A 24644-nucleotide genomic window follows, 5' to 3' on the forward strand; every position below is an offset into this window, starting at 1 on the left:
TTATTGTATATTCTGTATTGTACTCTGACAATACTATTTTTAAGTAATTGTGCAAAAAATCATCTAAAATCAAAGTAAAAAAGTATTTCATTTTTACTGCCATCTACTGACAGCCAAAAAAGCTGTCCCAAGTGAGACTGACAGGAGCATTCTCAATTGCAATCCATCTCTCTCTGTTGGCCAGTATTTGAAGAAATTTCACAATTTTCATTCACTAAAGAAAAATCTTGTTGTCACTGGAATGAAGAATGTGAAACGCATGCACCTGTTTATTTTTTTTCCTTTCCTACCAGGGTCCCTATTGCTTTTATTATTATTACTTAGTATTTGGCTGACACCTTTATCCAAGGTGACTTACAGCATGTGAGAAATACATTCGGCTGCATTTCTTTTTCTTTTTCTTTTGTTCATGGTCACACAGTGTCAGTAGCAAAGCTCATGGTTTGTAGACCAAAGCCTTAACCACTATGCCAGACTACTTGCCTTTTATGGTCAAAGGAAGTGACATTAGGTGCTTTCCCACCACAGCAACTTTTTTCAGGAACCTGTGACTTTCTAGAAACTCGGGAACTTTTGTAGCATTCCCTCCAATGGAACTCAGATCGTTTGTAGTTCCTAGTAGGTAGTTCCTGGTACTTTTAAACTCCTACTCCTGGGTATGTACTTTTCATTCAATGAGGAACTATCATGATTTGTGCTGACTGGTTAACCACAAGCACTGACGCTATCTTACAAATATGTTAGTAGTTTAGACTTTGGAGAATTAACAGTGAATCACTCCTGTAAAGTCATAATTCGTTTGAAACATTAAGGTGGGGATGTCCCCCATGAACTATCAAATGCAGCTCACTTCTCACCACATCACTCTTCATAGCCATGTCCCTGGTGCGCCCGATCCATGCACCACATCAAGGCAATAATCTCTCCAGTGAAGCTATGATTGCTTCAAAACAGCTAGGTTTGGGGGTCCCCAATGAACTCCCAAATGTGCTTCACTTCAAACCACATCATGTGATGTCTTTGCATGTTACATACAGTATTTTGCATAAAAGATTACAGTTCTTGTTTTGCAGTGGGAATTCAACATACAAAAGTGGCCAAGGACCACAAGTGGCCCTGGGCCTAAAGAGTACAGGAACTCATTAGTTCCTGCGGTGGTAAAATGCCTATTATAACAACATTAGAATATTACAACAAGAATATCAGAACTTGTCAACTCTGTTGTTCTCTCTCTCTGACAATCAGTAATTGTTTCCAGGTTTTTCTTTGTGACAAAGATAGAGCGCGTATCAGCCACTCAACCCAACACAGACAGACGCAGGAGGCACACTGATAAAACACAAATGTTTTATTTTCTTATTCTTCACCTGTGGGCAACGTCTTCCCACAGGCACAACACAGTCCCAATAAGCACAACGATTACACACAATACTTTCTCTCGCTTCTCTTTTCTCCTCCGCTCTTCCTGGCAAGCTTTGTCTCCCTCTTCCCGACTCTGGCTCACCGAGTAGTGTCTGCTGACCCCTTATATAAGGCACCCGGAAGTGCTTCAGGTGTTCATTGCCCAACTTCCGGCAGCACTTCCGGAAAGAAGAAGAACCACCCACACAGGCTCAGGAATAGCTGCAGTACCCCCTGGCAGTGCCCCTAGATCCCAACAGGGCTGAGTCCAACTTCATCTCCCATTAAGCCCAGCGGGAGTCCAAGGCACGGCTGCCACCCAGGGGGTCTGCCATCTAGCATTCCGGGGGAGGTACTGCTCTGTCCACACTTGCTTCCCCAGTCCTTCCAAGGAGGAGGCATCCCAACTGGGCAAAGGCCCTGGCCGTCCACCACACCTTCATACTTCTAACCTCTCTTTCAGATCTTAAGAACGCTATGGTCATCCATGTTCCCATTTTGTTTGCTCACCAAAAAAATCTAACAATACTGAATTTAAGTGGCTGTGCTGCAGTGCAGCTCCTCTGCTCTGGTTTAGCCATCATTATATTTTGTCCCCTATCCTTTGTTCCACTATGTGTATAGACAGATTTTCTGTTTTACTTAAAATCTGTATAATTACTCACCGGGCCTCCATTGATTTTAAAAATCTTTTCTTTCATGAATGTGATGTTTCATGAAGATTGTGTCTCTCACTTGAAAAGAGACGACAGTAGTTTCTTTCTTAACAACTCTGTGACTATATCTGATAACATGGTGTCTTCTGACTTGTGACTCTGAATCACTTGTGTCCCAAGACACACTACAAGCTGCCAACTCTCATGAGTGTGGGCTATGAGCATGGTCTTGTTCAAACTGTCCTAAAAAACATTAAAAAGATTATGCCTTTGATTTAAAGCTCCAATAATGAAAAGTGAACATCACAGAGTATTACTTAATATTGTTCTGTTATTTTTTAATGAATGAATATCCCGTAGCTCACAAGACATAGTGAGCCTGCTGCTCTCTCTCAGTTTCTGTTTTAAAAGCAAACGCTGTTGACATTTTGAGCTGAATAGCTTAATTGTCTCTTCCTATACTGTTATAATGTACCATATCAATATGAACTTCACTCCTTAGATAAGATGGCAAAGTAGTGCAGTGGTTAGTGCTGCTGCTTCATAGATATAGAATCCCGGTTTTGAATTTTGGTTGCTGTCCATGTAGAATTTACATGTTTTCCCACATCTATATAGGTGTTCCTCCCATGTCCTTAAAGACCTGTAGCTTTGGCTCCAGAGACAGCCTTGCCCCCTGTCCACAGTTGTTTCCTGCTGTGCAGCCAATGCCACTGTTTAACAGCTCCAGTAGCACATGAGCTTGAAGTGGGGTTGACAATGTTATGTTATGTACTGTATATCAAGAACATTTTCCAGGAAAATGTGATTATTTTTGTGAACATATCATTCATAGACACCTTCTGCTTTACCACAGGAGGAAAATCAAAGAGGCTGATAAAGATCAAATCCTCCTTTAGGGAAACAGTAAACAGTATAGAAGGCAGAAGTGATTATTACCTATTTAAAGAAAATGTGCAATAGGTCATTTCTGAATGCTCGAAAACCTGTTGCTCTTTTTATTTTGGCAGTTTCGATCTTGTCATTGATAGGTATTTATTCCAGGTTTGGTTTTTGCCATGCAGTGTTTCTCTGCTAGACAAAAGTCAAGCTCCTCATGACATTATGTGGTGATGGAAGTGGTGCCTTGTCAAGAGTAATTTCAGGGCTAGGGTCACCAAAAGGCATAATCAGAGTAAGTTGGTTCAAAAAAGTAGTAGTAATTATGAGAGTTAAACACCAGCAAGTAAGTAGTATGCCATGATCAAATATTTATTGCAAGAGTTTATTGAAGACCTTTCAAAAACAACTATACAATAATAGCTATCTTGATAAAACCCCTCTGATTTCCTACCACACAATTCTTTCAAGGTATAAGCTTATTTTATGATGATCAAGACTGATCTTGAGTAAGGAAAAGAGAAGAGGTGCCACCTGCCCAGAAGACCCCATGTCCCATTGGACACAGGTTCAGTTATCAACATGGATGACCAGATATTTGGTGCTGTACTACATCTGCCCTATTATGCCATTTGGCAATATCAGTCCCAGATACCTCATTACCGCTAGGATGCTGAGAGCTCTTATCAAGCCAGATTGAGAAAAGATGCCTTCCAAGCATTGAAAGGAAGAGTTTGGTGGTTTCTAACAAGAGATGAGAGCTGATATGGTAGTAATTGCCTTTAGGGGAAAATAGCCTTTGTTGCATATAATTGAGAGACGAGGGTAGCACCTAGTAAGCAAGGTGTATCCATGGAAAAGGTAGAACACATTAAGGTGACAAAATTAGATCATAGAGCAGAATAGAGGGGCATTCTCAAAACATATTAAGGAAGATTCCCAGAGGCCTTGTTTGACACAGAAAGCAGAAAGGATTTGAAGTCAGCCCCATAGTGAATCATCTTCAAGGGGTCAGGTATAGCCTGTGCACTAATTTGAATTGGGTATTTTGAAGATTAGGGTTACTGGATGAATTTGAAACATTTGGAACATGAAAATAGAGGAGTTGTATGGAAATCATCTTACCAAGTAGATTAAATGGACACAGGACAGCATGCATATAGTGTTGTTACTGACCTTGGGTGTAAAAGCACCGGATTATACATTTTAACAAAAGCATTTAATAGGAGTGGTGATTATAGTGGTATATTACAGGCTTTAATGACTGATCTTAGTTGGAGGTAAAAAGGAAGAAGCGGGGAATAGTGTAAGTGAGGCTCAAGAACTGAAATTGGTGAATGCCAGTGTTGGAGTGCCAGTGTTGTCAAAAATATCTCCAATGACAGAGATGACTAGACTCAACAATGCTATAAAAACCTTGGCCTTGCTTCCTGGGTTTCAGAGAATTGGGTATACTGGTGCCACCAGGAACAGAGTCCTTATTTAATATCTTTATAGTTACTGAAACCTTTGAAGAGAATTCCTCCTAAAGACATTTAAAATACTGGCAAGCAGTTGATACTGAAGTGTAAGCCATACATCTTTGTAAAATGAGAAGTAACCTGTGTTGGCAGTCCTTTTTAAATTCCATTTAACATATTGCTTTTTACCTTTTTGATCTTGATTTATAAAAAGGTCACCATTCCTTTTATCTGGAGTAAAAAAAACAAAGCAACAGGAAAGGCATACTGCCATATATATTTCTGCTCTGATCCTCTCAATGGTAACAGATACTTCTTTCTCTTACTTGCTGGAAGATGAGGTGCACTGTGATGGAAATGGAGGGCATGAGGCCTCCTAGGACGAAAAACTGGTCTTACCAAAAAAGAAAGATAGATAGATAGATAGATAGATAGATAGATAGATAGATAGATAGATAGATAGATAGATAGATAGATAGATAGATAGATAGATAGATAGATAGAACTTATGTCATGGTATAGGAAATATGAGGGGAAAAGATTTGAAGGAGAACTGGCCAGTCCTGCTGAAAACAAAAATGGCTATTAAACTGGTATAATACATTGCCTGTATTATACTTGAGAATTCCAAGCACATTTTTCCAAATCACTGTCTCAGTTACTGAACCATATAATATAAACTTTACATGAAATGAAATCATGTCTCCAGATGGTCTTGTTACAAAACTATTTTATTATTTTCTGTACAATCTGCATAATAGCATTACATTCAATAACAATAGCCATAATGAAATCTTGAATGTTGCTTTTCTGTCATATATAAGGGTGTTGTTGATTACTTTCACAAACATGACTGAAGAAAACACCAGAATTTAATTTCCCATAAAATTTCACAATCTAAACCAAGAATGTTATATTTTGTATTGTCATTCTTTGTAAAGCTGAAAACATTTTGCATGAATTTAGTCTTATTTATGTTAATCCTACCACATTGAAAAAAGCTATATCAATAAAAAAAAATACCTGAAAATACTTAACATCAAAGATTTTTTTATTGCAAACCAAAATAAACAGTGCTTTTAATACTACATTTTAAAATGGAGCCTGACTGTTCTTCTGTGCTTTTTCCACTTTGACAGTATTGGGGTCACATTCCAGCATTTTGTGAATCCATTCATCATTTAGAGCTCCTTCAATGAATTCATCCAGGCTGATAATAGCTTAAAAATATAAAAGAATGGTAGTAGATTAGATATTATGAGATATATGCATGGCAAATGACCAGAAAGCCACCTTTAATTTTTAAGCATTTTTGTACATGTATGGTTTAATGGTTTAGATTAGATTACGTGAAAAGATATGGATATGTGCTTTAATAAAGGCATTGCAGAACATAATTAAAAATATGAACAAAATAAATAACATTATTAATATTTATTATTATTATTATTATTATTATTATTATTAATATTATAGCAAGCCATAAATCAGATCACCAACACCCCCCACCTGTTCCCTTCTAAGTTTACTGTACAACACCAACACCATCATATTTTGTTACTGGAAACAAAAGAATCTGATCACCTTATAACTCTTTAGAGAAAAACTGCAAATGAATTGTACCTAGTAAGAAAAACCCTTAACTCATTTAATTGATGTGTATTTTAGTAACTGTGGAAATTAATACATAATCTCTGGGTAAGTCCTTGTGAGCAGGGACGTTCTTAGGCATACGCAAACTATGCCTCCGTGTAGGGCCCTAACCTTGAGGGGGCCCCTGGCCCGGCCCCGACTTATAATTTTTTTTTTTGTCGGGTTGTGGGCCTGGGGCCACGTCATGCCCCTGGCACTGCAGCCATCTGTGCCAGTCCTTCACGTCATGTGTCACGATACCCTCCTCATCCTAAATTTTATCATTCTGAGTCAAATTCGGAGAGGAAGGGTAGGCGCAGGGGGCAGCAGGCAGGGAATTGGGGGCATGGCTGCGAGACTGGGAATGTATAAATAGTGATCGCTCAGTCTGGATAAACCATTGCACGACGTGGATCGGTGGCAGATGGTGCATTTTGAAACTATCATATATTGTTATTTGGTTATTAATTAAATGTAAAGCTAATACATCACGTAGCACCTACATCCTAATCCTCGTTCCTATTATCTAAATTGCAGTCTTCACCTAAATCCCTAATAATATTGTCACGCCATCGTAACTTTGCCAAATGCACTATAGCAAACATTAATTTTAGAGATTCGTTTCAGATTCATTCAGAGAGATCCCCATAAAATCATGAAATATCCCTATATTACTGGCCTTTACCAGATCCAGAACAAAATCAATATTTTACCACTCTGCATACACAACACACAAGCATACATACTGGTCATCTAAGGCCTTTTCTGGATGTTTTATTAGAACACCTCCCTGAGCTCGAGAGGACTCTGCCCCCCAAGACTCCCCCCCATCTGGGGCCTGCACGTCCGGGGCCTGCACATTTCTGAACCACGTAGGGCCCCCAAACTGCTAAGAATGACCCTGTTGTGAGACACACCCTTATGTTTTTAAAATGGATGTCAAACAATAGTTGAGATTAGATTGTTTCATATTGAACATGAAGAAATATACCTTTAAAATTGGTGGGTATTCAACAATGCAAATTGCTATGATTTTAAGTATATGTAAATTATTAATTGTGCTCTTCATTAAATTGTTAAATTTCACACACTTCATTCATTCATTCATTCATTCATAATTAAAATGTATTAAACAGAGTTCATTTTTTCAAAATCTTACAAAAGTTCCATGGAAGACAAAAAAAATGTTTTTACCTTGCATCCTTTTTTTTGAACATCAGCCTTTTTCACTATTGCTTGTGAAGTTTATTTGCAGCTCAGGCCAGAGTTACACTCATATAAAGACACTTGACAATAATAATGAAAGCAAGCAAAGCATTCTTAGAAGATTGCAGCTGAATGTGATAAACAATTTTAGCTGAGGGGTCTTTTTTCTTTTTTTTCTCTTTTGATAAATCATTTTATGTGCACAGAGAACTCTAAATTCGGTATAAATTAGTCATCATAATTTAATTTTGTAATTAATTGTTTTACTTGGGCACAGACATTTAGAAGTTACTATGATGTGGTGTACTGCTAGGCAGGTGGCATTATGGTAGCCATGTTATAATAGATAGATAGATAGATAGATAGATAGATAGATAGATAGATAGATAGATAGATAGATAGATAGATAGATAGATAGATAGATAGATAGATAGTTTGCAATGTGTCCAAATGTTGTTGAAAAAGACTTTGTGAGAAAAATTTTGAGCACTCATCTAATTTGAATTTCTGGTTATAGCTTACATATTTTGTACTTCCTCAAAAGATAACAAACTGTCACTAAACAGTTTTCCACTAACAACCATTAATTTCCTTTGCAGTTTTTTTTTTTAAGCAAATCCAAAGGCTTGGATGCAAAACACAGCAGACCACCATCTTACATAGGAAATGTGTTAGGAGCTCAAATATAGCTATGGTGTCTGAACTCATCACTGCCAATGGAAGTTGTTGCTGAAAACAATCTGGATGTGGTCATACAATCCAAATCCAAAATGGTAGTGACTGTAAAAAAATCTGCAATAAAATGTTACCATGATAAAGTCATGTAGTCACTGTTAAAAATACACTACAAGGAAAGTCACAAAAATAGTAGAAACTACTATGTAAAAAGAAAAAGACAAAAAATAATAGAAACTAGGCTGACCCGCCTTTAAAGACGACCGACTTTTAAGTTGACCACTTCTTAAGGCAATTCAATATGTAGATCAATTTGATATTTTATACAAACTCATTCATTTGATTATATTGCATTTGAGCTGTATTACTTTAATACTCGTAGTTTCTGTTATTTTTGTGATGAAATTTAAACTTTTTTTCTATATTGAGGTTGCCCTTTTGAACCCCCCTGATATTTACTACGGGGTGAGGCATTTGTACTCCATCAACATTAATTATTTCCAGAGACATAATTTTGTCGATTTTTCCAGCGCATCGTGCAAAAAAGCAAGGGAACGATGGGAGCACCAGAACTCTGCTCACATCATGTCGCTTCGTACCGCAAGCTGCAAGTAGTAAGTCTGTGATAAGCGGAATACCGCTATGCTTTCAACTCACGGGACGGAAAGACAATCCCGATCGCTTTTATATAGTAAGAAAGAAGAAGACGATATCGCACAGTCTGGAGTAGAAAATCATCTTTTACCTGGAAAAACGAAACTGCAAATCCCATCGTGCATTGCAAAATGGACGGGCGTGTGAAACTCCGTGCCTGCGTAGCACTCACGGGACGGAAGGACACCCGACCGCTTTTATATAGAAGGATACTATGTTGAAAAGAAAATAGATATACCAAAAATGAGTTTACAAAACTTTGGAACAAAACAGTGAAAATTGTAAAGGGTGCTCAGCAATCTTAAAGATGTTTAAATCCAACCATGGAAGAAAACATTTCCATTAATGTAGATCTATCAGTTATTGCAATGCATTTTCTCTTGCTTGTGGGAACTCCTAAGTAAAATCAAATTTAGCTGGCAAATTAATCAGAAGTCCTTTCCTAGTACAGAATCTCAGACAGGGTTTTGATCTTCTGGATCAGGGGTTGCCAACACTGGTCCTGGAGGACGATCGTCACTGCAAATTTTCATTCTAACCCATTTCTAGACCTGTTTTTGCTGCTAATTAAGTTCTTTTGAACTAATTTAATTTACTTGCTCTTGAAGACTCAGACCCCTCAATTGTTTCTTTTTCCTTAATTAGCAGCCAAACTATAATGAAATACAAAATGGTGTCCATCATACAATATCTGAAAAGATAAAAGATGAAGGTCTCAGGAATGTCGATTTTCTCAGGTCCTCAAAACATTTTAACAGTGCTCTTATGAAGTGAAAATCAACAATTTTTGAAACATCTGCTAATGCACCATGAGAGCAGCAACAAGCCACAAAATTAAAGAACTGGCTTCATTTACGACAAGAATTGGCTCCTCATTAAGCAGCTGGTTGGAGTGAAATTGGTTGGAGTTTGAGGCCCTGACTTAGTTGGTCTTCTGTTGGGTCATTCACTTCACATTTGATTTCTGTTCGGGTGCCATTTAAGGAAAGAAATGAAGAAATTCAGAGGAATGATGAAGAAATTCAGGGGAGGAAATCTTTAAAAAGCAATTCAATTAAAATTAATTCACAAGAAGTTAATTAGCAGCACACACAGGGCACTCATTAAAAAAAGGGTTAGAATGAAAACCTGCAGCCACGGTGGTCCTATAGGTGACCCCTGTTCTAGATGATGCTAAGTAAATTTCCCCTACTGTCTCATTTTATTCTGCTGTGGGGTTATGTAACTGGATGTCTAATTGCCATTCCTCTGACCTTCTTCTGTAGGATTAAAGTTCAGAAAAAAGTTATTCTGAGTACTAGATCTAGTACTAGATCTGCTGCATTGTTCTAATCCTCCAAAATACCCATGCAGAATAGAGTATTTTAAATGTTGTAATGATATAAATGCAAACCTGTTTAAGAAAATTAAGAATTTATCCAATACAATTATTGAGTTTGAATATTGGTACTGTATGTCAATTTCGGGATACAAATATAATTGTATGCAACCTGTTATTCAAATTTGAAATACAGAGCTTTGCTTAATAATATTAATAGTTAAGTCATTTGTAATATACAATTCTGTAATAATGTTGGAAGCATAAGCTCTAATTAATTAAATAACTTTAATTTGATTTGCCTTTCCGTCACATTCACAGTGCAAACAATATGATTTAAGCAATAAGTATTCAGCTTTATCTGAGAATAAAAGATCAAAAATCAGCCTGTAAGCTGAGTCATGTCATGTGGTGCATTTCTCAATGAGTACATACAGTGCATCCAGAAAGTATTCACAGCACATCACTTTTTCCACATTTTGTTATGTTACAGCCTTATTCCAAAATAGATTAAATTCATTTTTTACTCAGAATTCTACACACAACACCCCATAATGACAACGTGAAAAAAGTTTACTTGAGGTTTTTGCAAATTTATTACAAATAAAAAAAACTGAGAAATCACATGTACATAAGTATTCACAGCCTTTGCTCAATACTTTGTTGATGCACCTTTGGCAGCAATTACAGCCTCAAGTCTTTTTGAATATGATGCCACAAGCTTGGCACACCTATCCTTGGCCAGTTTCGCCCATTCCTCTTTGCAGCACCTCTCAAGCTCCATCAGGTTGGATGGGAAGCGTCAGTGCACAGCCATTTTAAGATCTCTCCAGAGATGTTCAATCGTTTTCAAGTGAGGGCTCTGGCTGGGCCACTCAAAGACATTGTGGCAATTGGCAATTGGCAATGTGGCAATTGGTGCCACGGCCCACTTGCCAAGTTGTTTGCCTGCCTATGGTAAAGTCATCCCTGATGGAGGATCACAGGAATCATGGGAAAGAGGGGTCCTTTCATCGGAGCAACGTTTCAGCCGTGGCATGGCCAAATGGGGAGGCAGCTAGATGGATGAGGTCTCCAGGACTCTAAAAATATCCAAAACTAATTATGTCATATCATCTACTGTTAAACCGTACTTCTAAAATTTTTATTATTATGCTGTATTAAGGAATTGTTCTGTTCTGTGTATTGTATTGTATTGACCCCCTACTTTTGGCACCCACTGCACGCCCAACCTACCTGGAAAGGGGTCTCTCTTTGAACTGCCTTTCCCGAGGTTTCTTCCATTTTTCCCTAAAAGGTTTTTTTGGGAGTTTTTCCTTGTCTTCTCAGAGAGTCAAGGCTGGGGGGCTGTCAAAAGGCAGGGCCTGTTAAAGCCCATTGCGGCACTTCCTGTGTGATTTTGGGCTATACAAAAATAAACTGTATTGTATTGTATTGTACATTCACAGAGTTGTCCTAAAGACACTCTTTTGATATCTTGGCTGTGTGCTTAGGGTCGTTGTCCTGCTGAAAGATGAACCGTCGCCCCAGTCTGAGGTCAAGAGTGCTCTGGAGCAGGTTTTCATCCAGGATGTCTCTGTACATTGCTGCAGTCATCTTTCCCTTCATCCTGACTAGTCTCCCAGTTCCTGCCGCTGAAAAACATCCCCACAGCATGATGCTGCCACCACCATGCTTCACTATAGGGATGGTATTGGCCTGGTGATGAGCGGTGCCTGGTTTCCTCCAAACGTGACGCCTGGCATTCACACCAAAGAGTTCAATCTTTGTCTCATCAGACCAGAGAATTCTGTTTCTCATGGACTGAGAGTCCTTCAGGTGCCTTTTTGCAAACTCCAGGCAGGCTGCCATGTGCCTTTTACTAAGGAGTGGCTTCCGTCTGGCCACTCTACCATACAGGCCTGTTTGGTGGATTGCTGCAGAGATGGTTGTCCTTATGGAAGGTTCTCCTCTCTCCACAGAGGACCTCTGGAGCTCTGACAGAGTGACCATCGGGTTCTTGGTCACCTCCATGAATAAGGCACTTCTCCCCTGATCACTCAGTTTAGATGACCGGCCAGCTCTAGGAAGAGTCCTGGTGGTTTCAAACTTCTTCCACTTATGGATGATGGAGGCCACTGTGCTCATTGGGACCTTCAAAACAGCAGAAAGTTTTCTGCAACCTTCCCCAGATTTGTGCCTCGAGTCAATTCCTTTGACTTCGTGCTTGGTTTGTGCTCTGACATGAACTGTCGTCAACTGTAAAACCTTATATAGACCGGTGTGTGCCTTTCCAAATCATGTCCAATCAACTGAATTTACCACAAGTGGACTCAAATTAAGATGCAGAAACATCTCAAGGATGATCAGAGGAAACAGGATGCACCTGAGCTCAATTTTGAGCTTCATGGCAAAGGCTGTGAATACTTATGTACATGTGATTTCTCAGTTTTTTTATTTTTAATAAATTTGCAAAAACCTCAAGTAAACTTTTTGCACATTGTCATTATGGGGTGTTGTGTGTAGAATTGTGAGGAAAAAAATGAATTTAATCCATTTTGGAATAAGGCTGTAACAACAAAATGTGGTAAATGTGATGCGCTGTGAATACTTTCCGGATACACTGTATATAAGATCTTCAGTTCTAGTAGCCTCAATGTGTTTTACTTCTTTTTGTACACCAAGAAAGAATATTATTTAGTCTCAGAATGATTCTCATAAAGTTGCATGCAAGACAATATATTTTCTATGTGTATCATACCACACCAAACCAAATCTACAACAAACAATAACCCACTCCCTTAAATGTGATTTCCTGGTGATGTTTAAACTGGTTACCAAAGAAATCACAAACCAGTTATGTTCTTTTCCTTCAGGGAATCGCTATCATAATTGTATACAAAGCCTCATCTGTTGGAAGATGGGTGTGATAGACTGTGTTACAGAGTTCACTTTGTGAAAAAATTATCACTAACTATAACTTTTAGTTTTATTTTTATACTTATTAATACAGAAGTACACTTTCCTTAGGTATGAGGAAGTGAAGGAAGCTCCGGGAGAGAAACAGTTAGCAGCGACATGGAGGCACACCATTGGAGGAAGTATTGTTGGCAATTTGGTGTGGACAAGAGGAGACCTGTCATGCCAATTTGAACCCTCAAATGCCCAGTTGCCAACATCCTGGCATCACTTTCTGGAAGTCCAGAGAAGGATGCCCGTTTAGTTGTATGTATCATAGACGGTACTGCCTAAAAATGAAGCCCATAAGCCTGTTGTGCAGAAAGCCTTAAGAATTAAGGTCCCAGAGAGAGAGAAAAGAAAGGTCAGGAAGTTACCTGAAAGTGAGGGCACAAGCCAGCAGCAACTCATACACTTATGACAGGTTGACATGGAGCAAGACTATGTGGAGTGAAACTTTGCAACAGCATCTCAGATTGGGTTATGCCAGCCATTGTGAGAGATTTGCTGGGTAAATGGGGCATTGAGAGACGCCCAGCGAGGGTGGTCTTTTGACCATCTGACATTCGGAGAGTAAAGTTATCAGAGTAAGTATGTTGCAATCCATTCTTGTATATAGAAATTTGCAGAGATTTTTCCTTGTGTATTTTTGTGCCTGCCCTGTTTTTCATTTTTCTGTTGACCTTATTTTTTTGTTCTGTGAAGAAGAAGGAGGAAGATGAATCGTCTGTTTGTTTTTCTTATTTTTTCATCACTCGTCACACTTTGATTTGAGAGTCACTGTACATATTATAAATATTCACCATCACTACATTTTTTGTCTGTTGTAAATATTCTGTGTATTTACAGATGGCTGCATTTTGAATGCATGACATTAGAATTAGTATTTGCTGACAATGCAATAAAGAACATTTGTTTATGAACTTTTTGTTTGGGTCTGTTTTACCATTCTTCCACCACTGGTCCATTCAGATATGACTACAGATGCCCAGAGTTTGAGAGTCTTTATAGAGCTGCCTATACTTTGGGTGGTTTGGGGGAGAGGGGTCACAACAGGCTTTCCAGAAATCCTCAGCTGTTTTAGAAGTCATGAACAAATGCCTCTTCTAATTGATACTCACCTTTTAAACCTTTACCAGTAGTCCACATTGGATAAAAGATTCTCTCAGCCTCACTTTAATACAACTGGAGGTAGCACCTTATTCTTTTAAATTAATATTGAAAATAAATTTGGTATAATAATTTTAATAAACTTTCATAAATCATTACAATAGGTGGATAATTTATGTTAGTTGCTGCAAAATATATACAATTAATGAAAGAATAATTTAAGATATAAAATGTAAAAGCCTCATACATTTTTTTAATGTTAGAAAGATGGCAAACGCATGACAGTGCCAGTTTTACAGACTTATAACTTATATAACTCATGAAGAACAAACTTGCATAAGATGAATAGTGATGATTGGCGAAATTAGCCAAAGCGTTTTTTGCAGCGAATATGCTGTATTCGCCATTAATCTTGTTTGACAAATATTTACCTAGAAATTCACAATGTCAATAGTTTAGGCAAACATTGCTTTCAATGCGACTCATAATGCTTTGCAAGACTAGTGTGACACCGCAGAGCTGTAGGAGCCACGTGTCTATTCTATAAGATCGTTGCCAGTCTGCTTCGGGCATGCATGTTGTCGTGACCTGCTCAGGACTCCATCCTTCCACACAACATGCATTTTTAAGAAAAATTATTTTCATTTGACAGGTACATTAGCTGAACATAATGAGAACATAATAAGTACAGGCATCCATCAACTTACAGATGGGTTACATTCCAGTACTGGGGATGTAAGTCACTATGGGCATATCTCAATAATTATAGAGCAGAGGTCAAATATGTTGCACAGCATAAGGTACAATAATAGTTCTCCTATTTAAGTAAACCTCGTTGTTTTTCAAAGTTGTCATTATCGCAGAGTGGGACTAGCCACAGTTGCGTGCAATAACAATCACTGTTTTTCCATTTTCATAATGTTTGACAACTTTTAAGTCTGTGTAGCAGTTTGACCTGTGGCAGGTGGGAGTGTCTGCAGGGGGTGAACGTGTGTTGTGAAAATTCATGAAGACAGTGATCCCCGGTGAAGATGAAGAGGATGGTGGCAGACTGACACACCAACAACCAGCAGCTGTTTAGTGATCCTTTAATGGTCAGCTAAATGGTTTCTGCCTTGCCCTGAATCCTGCTGGGATATGTACAGACCCTGAAACCAAAACTATATTAAAACAGGTTGTTCCTGAATTTTACTAATAACATTTCGAAATGGTTGGATAGATGTTTTGCCGCTGATCATTAAAAATCAATCATTTTTTTTAGTATTCAGCCATTCAGAAATAGACCAAGCCTGTTATAAATAAGTTGATGCAGTGTGTAAATAAACTAATACAAAGTAAATGTAACAGGCTATGCTCATGTGAAATATGTTCCCCAGACAAAGACATCATCACGTATAATGCAAAATTCCTTTTTTAATTTCTCTTCTTACCATTTTTGTCCTTATCCAGCCTGGCAAACATCCTGTTTGTACATTCTTCTGCCGTCAACGGGTTCACTTTTGTCAGTGAGGCAGCCACACTCATTTTGTACACAGCCTGTGATGCAAATAAGAAATGTCTGTGATTCCACAGTATTCAAGTGCCTTCAGTTTGCAGATGTTCAAACTAATGACAGAAATATTTTTTTTAAATAGCTATTATCAAAATAATAAATTTCTTGAAATTTCAGAAAAGTATGACAGGAAGAAATAGTAAAAGCAAAAGCCCCTGCTGGCAGGTCTCCTTAGAGCAGCTCTAGCACCCTTGTAACTCACCTAAAACACTGCTGCTTGGCTCATATATTTTGTCGCTCAGTACACTTGCACTAGTCTACTTCTATTCTCTTTCCACAGCTTTTGCGATGTAGTTTGAATCCACTTCAGAGCTCTTTGCTCTGACATTGGGCTCTGTTTCTCAAAGCCTCTTTTCTCTTGGATATTTCTCAACAAAGCCTCTGTACTTATTAGGCTTTTGCTCTGCAGATGCAGTAAGGAGGATTGTTCATTCTAAACTCTAAGCTACTGAATGAATTTTCCCTCACTATCAGCCCAGCCACATTATTGAACCTCAAACATCTTTTAAAAACTGGCTTTTCAAGTAACTCTGTGATCATTCTTAAGATTTCAATTACACCGCGTGAGGATTAAAAGAAACTGAAAAAACAAACACACGTGTTTGTGCTTATTAGCTGTTTCTTTGCCATGCAGTCTGGATGTTTGAATGCCCTGGTTCTGGCCATGGGTCTTCTCCTGAATGTTGTTTATTTGTTTATTTTTTTGAGCTGCAAACCCGGGAGTCAGTAGATGACACAGCATCCCAAGCAAAAATTCCTAAAGGTGTTAAATCAAAATGAAAGCCAAAATCAGAAACACAATAAAGGTCAAAAGCCATAGATATATTACCTAAACCATTTGATGTTTTTTTGGTCTTTGTTTATTAAGTTTTGTCAAAAGTCAGTTATATTTCCTTTCGCTCGTGCAAAAAAATGTGCCAAGTCAGTTGTACCTTCTACTTCTTTGATGCAACAATATTCCTATGAGATTGGGGTGCTTGTGCATGTTCTTATTAAAAATGCCAACAGTGCAGCAACACACCATTTCCAACTAAATTTTTGAGAAAATATATAGAAATAATAGAAAGAAAACAAAAAGCTAAAATATGGGAAACAAGCCTAAAAACAACAACACATTCAAAGGAAAGAAGCATAACATTGACATTAGTAGAATAAGTGCCAGCATCCAACTGCTGGCCTCCTAAATGGGATGGATAGTGTTCTGTATATAACAGAGCAATTGTAAACCACAAAATAAATATTGTTAGGCATTTAGAGTGCAAATGATTTACAATTTTGACCAGTGTAATATAAGAAAGATACATGTGCAAGCCCTGAGAGAAAATTCTCTAGGCACTAATGCCCTAATGAATTATCTAAACAAACTCAAGGGAGTGCATATTTTTAGCCTAAGTAAAGAATCTCTGATTAGGCTTCACACAGAGTTCCTGCACACTGTTAAAAGAGTAATGATAACTGCAAAACAGAAAAGACCATTATCAGATGGAATAATTGGGAACCATGCAGACATCTGCCTAAAAATAAAGGCAGTCATGTACTTAGTTATGTAAGGAAAGATGCACATTATCAGAAGTGTGCACATGTCAGTCAATCAGTCTTGTATGTTGAATTTCATATTGCTTTTAACACCATACATGAACACAAAAAAATCCAAGAAAAAGAAACAGGATTGAAGGTAGCCTGGCTAATAGCCTCCTTTGGGTCACCACAAGTCATAATGGGAAACAAAGCAGCACTGAGTGACCACATGGACCATATTAGTCTCTGGTACCACTTGGCTTTACAGTGACCAGGGGCCTTATGCATAACGCCGTGTGTAGAACTCACACTATAACCTGGCGTGCGGACAAAAGCGAAAATGTGCCTACGCACAAAAAATCCAGATGCATAAATATCTGCGAAAACCATCTTCCACATTCTTCCGCTCCATAAATCCCGATCAGCGTGAAAAGTAATACACGTGCACGTGCCTGCTGTCCTTCCCCATCTCCTCCCAAAATTACACCTTTTTGAATATGCAAATCAATATAAATAGCCCTTAAGCTCGGCCTTCTGTGAAAAGACAATGGCAAAAGCACAAAGGAAAATAGAAGAATTTCAGTGAATACCAAATGGAGGCAAGGAAAAATTACTATTTGTTGGTTTAAACGATGGTATAAACAACAAAAGAAAGTTGATCGAGTGACAAAGCGTGTCAGAGAAACTCGAAAGCTCAAGTCGCACAGTGCCCGAAATAAAAAAGAAGTTGTCAGATATCAAAGTCGCCATGAAAAGGCGAGTCGTAGTCCACCGTCTGAATGTCATATGAAAGCTTATTAGTATGGAGGAATATTTCGGACAAAATGAAATAAATGCGTAAATAAATAAAAGTACTGTGAAATGTGAGCATAAATAAATACATGTGTCATGAAATGAGAGCCTTGATAAATAAATATGTCATGAAATGAGAGCATAAATAAATAAATGTGTCACGAAATATGTTTTTCGTTGCTTATTTATTTCATTTTGTCCGTAACATTCCTGCAAACCGTCATGAAATACGGCTTGAAATAAAACTGTCACTTTCACTCGTCAAAGTTGAGAGGGTGGGCTCTAACATGCCCTCTAGTTACTGATTGGTGAATCGATAGCAAAAGAATTAATTAGAAAAATGCTTACTACTGCTGATTAAATGGATTCTGCCGAAGATATTACGTATTTCAGAGAGAGAATTGAAGATTTATCGGAAGAAATTACAATGTTGGCGGCCCTTTTAGAACTGAGTATTTGACCCTTGTTTTACGAGTAGAAAGTCAGTTGCATATTCGCAGCTACTTTTTCAAACAACTGTACAGCTCTGATCAGTGGTAAAGTTGTTCAGTTCAAAATATTAGTTGGAGCTGCTTTGGGCATTCCATGTCAAAGTACCTAAACTAATACAGCCGTTGCAGCACAGATATCAAACTGGCTCATTCGCCTTGTGATCGTCTTCTCTGATACATCATACAGATCTGCAATCTGTTGTACTTTTAAACCGCATAACAGAAGGTGCTCTATTGACTCAGCTGGAATGTCAAAGGATGGACGTCCAGAGCAGTGTACTGCATCACCTGAACTGGAGTGTAGTAGAGTCCGTTCCACCTGTTCTTCGATAATTTCAAAAGCAGTTTAATCTATATTGGAGTCTAAAATTCTAATTTCTTCCGATAAATCTTCAATTCTCTCTCTGAAATACGTAATATCTTCGTCAGAGTCCATTTCATCGGCAGTAGTAAGCATTTTTCTAATTAACTCTTGTGCTATCGATTCACCAATCAGTAACTAGAGGGCGTGTTAGAGCCCACCCTCTCAACTTTGACGAGTGAAAGTGACAGTTTTATTTCAAGCCGTATTTCATGACGGTTTGCAGGAATGTTACGGACAAAATGAAATAAATAAATAAGCAACGAAAAACATATTTCGTGACACATTTATTTATTTATGCTCTCATTTCATGACATATTTATTTATTAAGGCTCTCATTTCATGACACATTTATTTATTTATGCTCACATTTCACAGTACTTTTATTTATTTACGCATTTATTTATTTATTTCATTTTGTCCGAAATATTCCTCCATATATTAGGGTGCAGAGAAAAAACAAAAGGCACACAGTGGGGAAAAAAACACGAAATGTCAACTTTAATCTCGAAATTTCCACTTTAATCACGTAGTTTATTTTGTCATTAAAGTAGAGCATCATAAACTTCATCATAAAATTGTTTCATTTACTAGTTTCTCAGATCCCATCGTAACTAAAGTAGCACATTAAATGCTTTGTTTTGTATTTGATCTTCTATGTGCTCTATGTGTGTGAATCACTATGTGCTTCTAGGCTTTCTTTTCCTCCGACAGGACAAAGAATCCATTACATTCATTACACGGTGGCACAGTGATTGTTCATGTCTCACGCAAGATGTTTGCTGTGCCATGCGCGACCTTGGATGAAATAATTTATTGCAGCAGTACTGTCTCTTTCAAACGTACTAACCCCCAATTCCTGTCTTTCCTTTTCTTTCTCCAAGTAACCAGTCGTCATACAATCAGCTCTGTAATAATCGTTAAGCAATCTGTAAGCTTAGAACACAGATTCTTCAAAACTTTTCAGGAACATTGAAATATCTTCATAGTACATCTTTAATTATTCCATCCATCTATCCTTCCCTTGTCACGCCAGCCCCAGCAAGAATACAGCGCGAGGCACAAAAAATCCGTGAACAGAGCGCCAGCTCCTCGCTAGTGCTGAGGCACCGTGTCCTCACAAGTTTAATTATTAACAATATAGATTATTTAAATTGAGTTAAAGTTTTATCTGTATAATATAATAAACTTATTTTGCTGCTTTTCATCTTAAAATGATATTGACATCATATGTAAATATACCCTTTATAAAGTGGCTCAGGTTGTACAATATTATAAATTTATCACAAGTTTACAGTGAGGTAATTGTACTAAGAAGTACAAAGCGTTCTACAAGGAGCAATTGATGGACAGATTGAGTGCGTTCATAGTTCATGTGATGAAACTGTTTCTGAACCGCGAGGTCCGTACTGGAAAGGCTCTGAAGCATTTGTCGTATGAGAGCAGTTCAATAGACAGCATGACTGAGGCAGCGTTTGCTTGATGCTGTATACCGATAATTCTCTTTCTGATCAGCTGATGTACAGCTGTGATTCCCCACACAGATACAGTGATATAAATACTCTGAGTGGTGCAGTGAAAGTAATATGGAAAAAGATGATCCGCTGTGGCAACCCCTAACGGGAGCAGCTGAAAGAAGAAGAAGGTGCAGTGAGAGTAACAACGCTAAAGCAGTTATGGTATTTAGAATAGTCTGACCATTCTGTGGACCATTATATTGTTACAGGTTAATTACAATCAGATGCATTAAACTAATAAACAATATGCTGTTAATTTCAGTGTATAGGGTGGCCCAGATCTAATTATGCGATTTTCGTTATGCTATATCTTATGGAATCGTCCCCAAATAAATCAAAGTCATCCAGATGATCTGGATCTGCATAATTAGATCTGGACCACCCTGTATTTATAAAGTCGCGTCAGGGATGTGGAAATAAAAAAGAAAGGGTAACCACACAGGAACAGTAGCACTGCTTTGACGCTGGGTGCCACCAGTCTGCAAAACCGAGCGCACCGTTTATACATGAGGCCTCAGGATAGAAAAAATTAAGAAAAGTTTAAGTTATCATCTCCAAACAACGTATGTATGGAATCTGCTTACTCCATTGCAAAATAAGAACATACAGTAGATTATATTCAGAAGGTTGCCAGTTCAAATCCCATAAATGCCAGAAGTGATTTCACTCCATTAAGGACTTAAGCAAGACACTTAAACTGCAATTGCTCCTTCCTGGATATGACATTAACATGCATCCTTCACTGCAAGCAGGTCCTCCAACTCGCAGGAAAACATGGGAATTGATGACAGGATTGGCACCTCAGCCACTGTGGAACTATTCAAACTAGTATGGTGCTGAGGTGTCACCCATTGAACGGCTGTGCTTGGGTCATAATTTGGGATCCTGAGGTAGTTCATCATGCGGTAGGTTCAGCAAGGCGCTGTATCAGTGCATGTTTTCCAACCTCTGATGCCGAGTGACATTAAACTGTTATGCCACCATCTCAAATGTATTGTTTACATAATGCTTGGCAACTTTCCTTTGGGTGCAATACGGTGGCGCAGTGGTAGTGCTGCTGCCTCACAGTAAGGAGACCTGGGTTTGCTTCCCGGGTCCTCCCTGCATGAAGTTTGCATGTTCTCCCCGTGTCTGCATGGATTTCCTCCCACAGTCGAAAGACATGCAGGTTAGGTGCATTGGCGATCCTAAATTGTCCCTAGTGTGTGTGTGGGTGTGTGCCCTGTAGTCGGCTGGTGCCCTGGCCGGGACTTCTTCCTGCCTTGCACCCTGTGTTGGCTGGGATTGGCTCCAGGATATACTCTAGTTATGATATAGCAGGTCGGAAAATGACTGACTGACAGACTTTCCTTTGGTAAGGACATCTGCTAAAAAATATAAACAATAGTAAGAATAATTCTCTTAATGTGCAGTATGACATCAAAACCAAGATGGAATGTCTGTCTGTTAAATATTAAAAGTCAGTCATTGATTGCATAGCAGCACAAGTCTCCATTTCTACTTCTGTGGTACATTCAGTTTTTTTCGCAAAGCTTCTGCTGTGACAAATAGCCAATCTGTGCAATTGCTGCAAAATTTTTTCTAAGATGTGAGGAGGAAGAATAATAATGTTGAAAAAGGATGGCTTTGACAAAAAAATTTTTATACCTTTAAAAATGCTTTTACGATGAAACGAATTACCTGTGGCTTGATAATAGTTGTCAATTTCTAGAAAAAAACAACTTTATAAAGATAACTTAATGGAAAAGTATAGGTCGATTCGCAACATCTTACGTTCCGAAAGTGACTGAACTGGAGAATAAACAGCTTTTTCACATGCCAAGTTTAATAGATGAAACAATTCACAACTCAATGGAAAAAACTTTGATGGAAACACTAAATGGATTGCTGAAGCTATGGAGATTCAACAAAGGGAAAAAAACCTGTTAAAAAATGGGACACTCTGTCCTGTCCTGAAGTTTCAGTTAATTAAAACATGTTGGATATTAAGGTGCACCAATTTTTACTGCACTATATAACTTAATAAAAATACATTTTGTTTTGTAAGGTTAAACATTTGCTGACTGAAATCCATTCATACATTTTTTCTCATTGTCAGTGATGGAATGGCTTTAAAAAAGTTCTTGGAAACATGCTTTGCAGCAATTTACTTGATGAAGTTTTCCCTCCAATTAATGTTGATTAATGGATTATTTCTCATTATTAAGAAGTAAACAGTTATATCGTATGAACAATATTAGATAATATAGTTGTATAAGAATTACATGGAGGCATGACTCACAGTTCAAAAAAATTCTTTTCCCATGGGCTTTGTACATTATTCTCCAGATACACAAGACATGCATATAAATTGTCTGATGTGGGTGTTTTTATATCTGTGACAGTACCGCTCATGGCAGGGTCCTCCTCTGGGACCAATGCTGCAGGTCAAGGTTCTAGCTCCCTGTGATCTGCAGCTGAAATATCTGCTTCAAAGAAAGATTGCTGTACATTTTTGTATAATAAATATGAAATCTACTGTATATAGTGTATTATAAAGACATTGATTTCTCTGTTTAGTCGTGTCACTTGAGTAAAGTGTTAGATTAGGTCACCTTATTCTACTAATTGCATATGTTACTACATTATATATGTTTACCAAGGTCAAAAGTGTAGGTGCCCAAGCAAAAAGACTGGCAACTCAACTGGGACAGAGAACGAGCCTTTACCCAGCTGTGAGGCCTTAATTGAAGGACAGCGTGGAGGGAGCTGTAACCCAGCAAGGATGATGATCCTTATCCCATCAGGGTAAAAAGATAATGGATGAACTGGGCAAACATGCAGGCCAGAGCCAGTTCATTCCCCGACACAATAAGTCTCAGTGTCCCTCCAGGATCCAACAGGGTTGCATGGGACTTAAAGTGTAGTACAGCAGCCCTGTCAGGGTCCTTGAGTGCTGGAACAAGGTGCTGTCGGGGAAGACTCCGGATAACCACTGCTGCACCACCGGAAGCATTCTTGGTTCTAGTTTCAAAGAAGCCCAATCTCACCTCCTTGAGGGGTCAGAGTCGGGAGGCAGCGGGTGACACTCTCTCTGAGGAAAAAAAATCGCTTGATTGTTATATTCTTGTGTTTGGTTAGTTGCCGATTGGAAACATGTTGCTGACAAATAAAGATCTTTATTTAAACCCAGGACTTTGGGGCATTACTACCTCTGGGGTTTGAGTGCTCAGTGATACCTCTTCTGGTTATGAAATACTGTATATACTTTTGTGGCCATGCACTTAACTTTCTCAAAGCACTGTCCACTACTCTGTGACTATCACAAAGAGAAATTAGTTGTATGTGTTTAGATTAGATGGCAATTTATTTTCAAAACAGATTGGTTAACAAAATCTTGAAAAGTAAAAAGATGCTTGAGGAGTGGAGAAGAAGCATATTAGTACCAATTTTCAAGAATAAGGGAGATGTGCAGAACTTTATTAACTACAGTGGCATAAAGTTGATCACCCACACCGTGAAGATATGGGAAAGATTGATGGATGCTAGGCTGAGAGGAGAAGTAGTGATCTGTGAGCAGAAATATGGGTTCATGCCAGGAAAGAGTGCTACAGATGTGATGTTTGCTTTAAAACTGTTGATGGAGAATTACAGAGAAAGTCAGAAGGAGTGGCATTGCATGTTTGTAGACTTAGAGAAAGCATAAAACATGGTGCCAAGAGAGGAGTTATGGTACTGTGTGAGGAAGTCGGGAGTAGCAGAAAAGTATGTGAGGGTGGTACAGGATATGTATGAGGACAGTGTGACTACGGTGAGGTTTACAGTTGGAATGAAATTACACCAAGGATCAGCTCTGTATCCTCTCCTGTTTGCAATGGTGATGGACAAGTTGACAGATGAGGTCAGACATGAGTGTTTGTGGAGTATGATGTTTGCAGATGACCATTGTTATCTGTAGTGAGAATAGTCAGGAGGTTGAGGCGAAACCAGAAGAGTCAGAAGAAGTAAGATATTGTGCATGTGCATGAATGAGAGAGAAGGTGGTGGAAAGGTGTGAATGGAAGGAGCAGAGGTAGGAACCTGGGTTCAAAAGTCCAAAGCAATGGAGAAGCAACTGCAGAAAAGTTAAGGAAAGAGTGCAGGCAGGATGGACTGGGAGGAGAAAACTGGCAGGAGTAATTTGTAATAGAAGAATAACTGCAGAAAAGTGAAAGGGAAGGTCTGGAAAATGTTAGTGAGACCAGCTATGTTGTATGGTTTGGAGACAGTGGTGGTAACAAGAAGACTGGAGGCAGAGCTGGAAGTGGCAGAGTTGAAGATGCTATGATTTTCACTCGGAGTAACAAGGGTAAACATGATTAGAAAAAAATACATTAGCAGGACAACACAGGCACGCCAGTTTGGTGACCAAGTGAGAGGATCTAGACTGAGATGGTTTGGGCACATGCAGAGGAGAGATGAGATGTACATCGGGAAAAGAATGTTAAGGATGGAACCTCCAGGCAA

The 24644-nt window shown here is 38.5% G+C and overlaps 1 protein-coding gene across 1 annotated transcript in view; it reads right to left on the reverse strand.

Annotated features, from left to right (window-relative positions):
* Window positions 1-5488: 5488 nt before the first annotated feature.
* si:ch211-245j22.3 (uncharacterized protein LOC563798 homolog) overlaps window positions 5489-24644 on the reverse strand; it is a 61901-nt gene continuing 42745 nt past the window's right edge. The window contains exons 4-5 of the mRNA XM_039762175.1: window positions 15359-15464; window positions 5489-5616 (exon numbers count right to left, since the gene is read on the reverse strand). Coding sequence (XP_039618109.1) covers window positions 5489-5616; window positions 15359-15464 — 234 coding nt within the window. The remainder of the gene's footprint in view (window positions 5617-15358; window positions 15465-24644) is intronic.

The sequence above is a fragment of the Polypterus senegalus genome, chromosome 8, assembly GCF_016835505.1.
Source record: "Polypterus senegalus isolate Bchr_013 chromosome 8, ASM1683550v1, whole genome shotgun sequence".
NCBI classification, from domain to species: Eukaryota; Metazoa; Chordata; class Cladistia; order Polypteriformes; family Polypteridae; genus Polypterus; species Polypterus senegalus.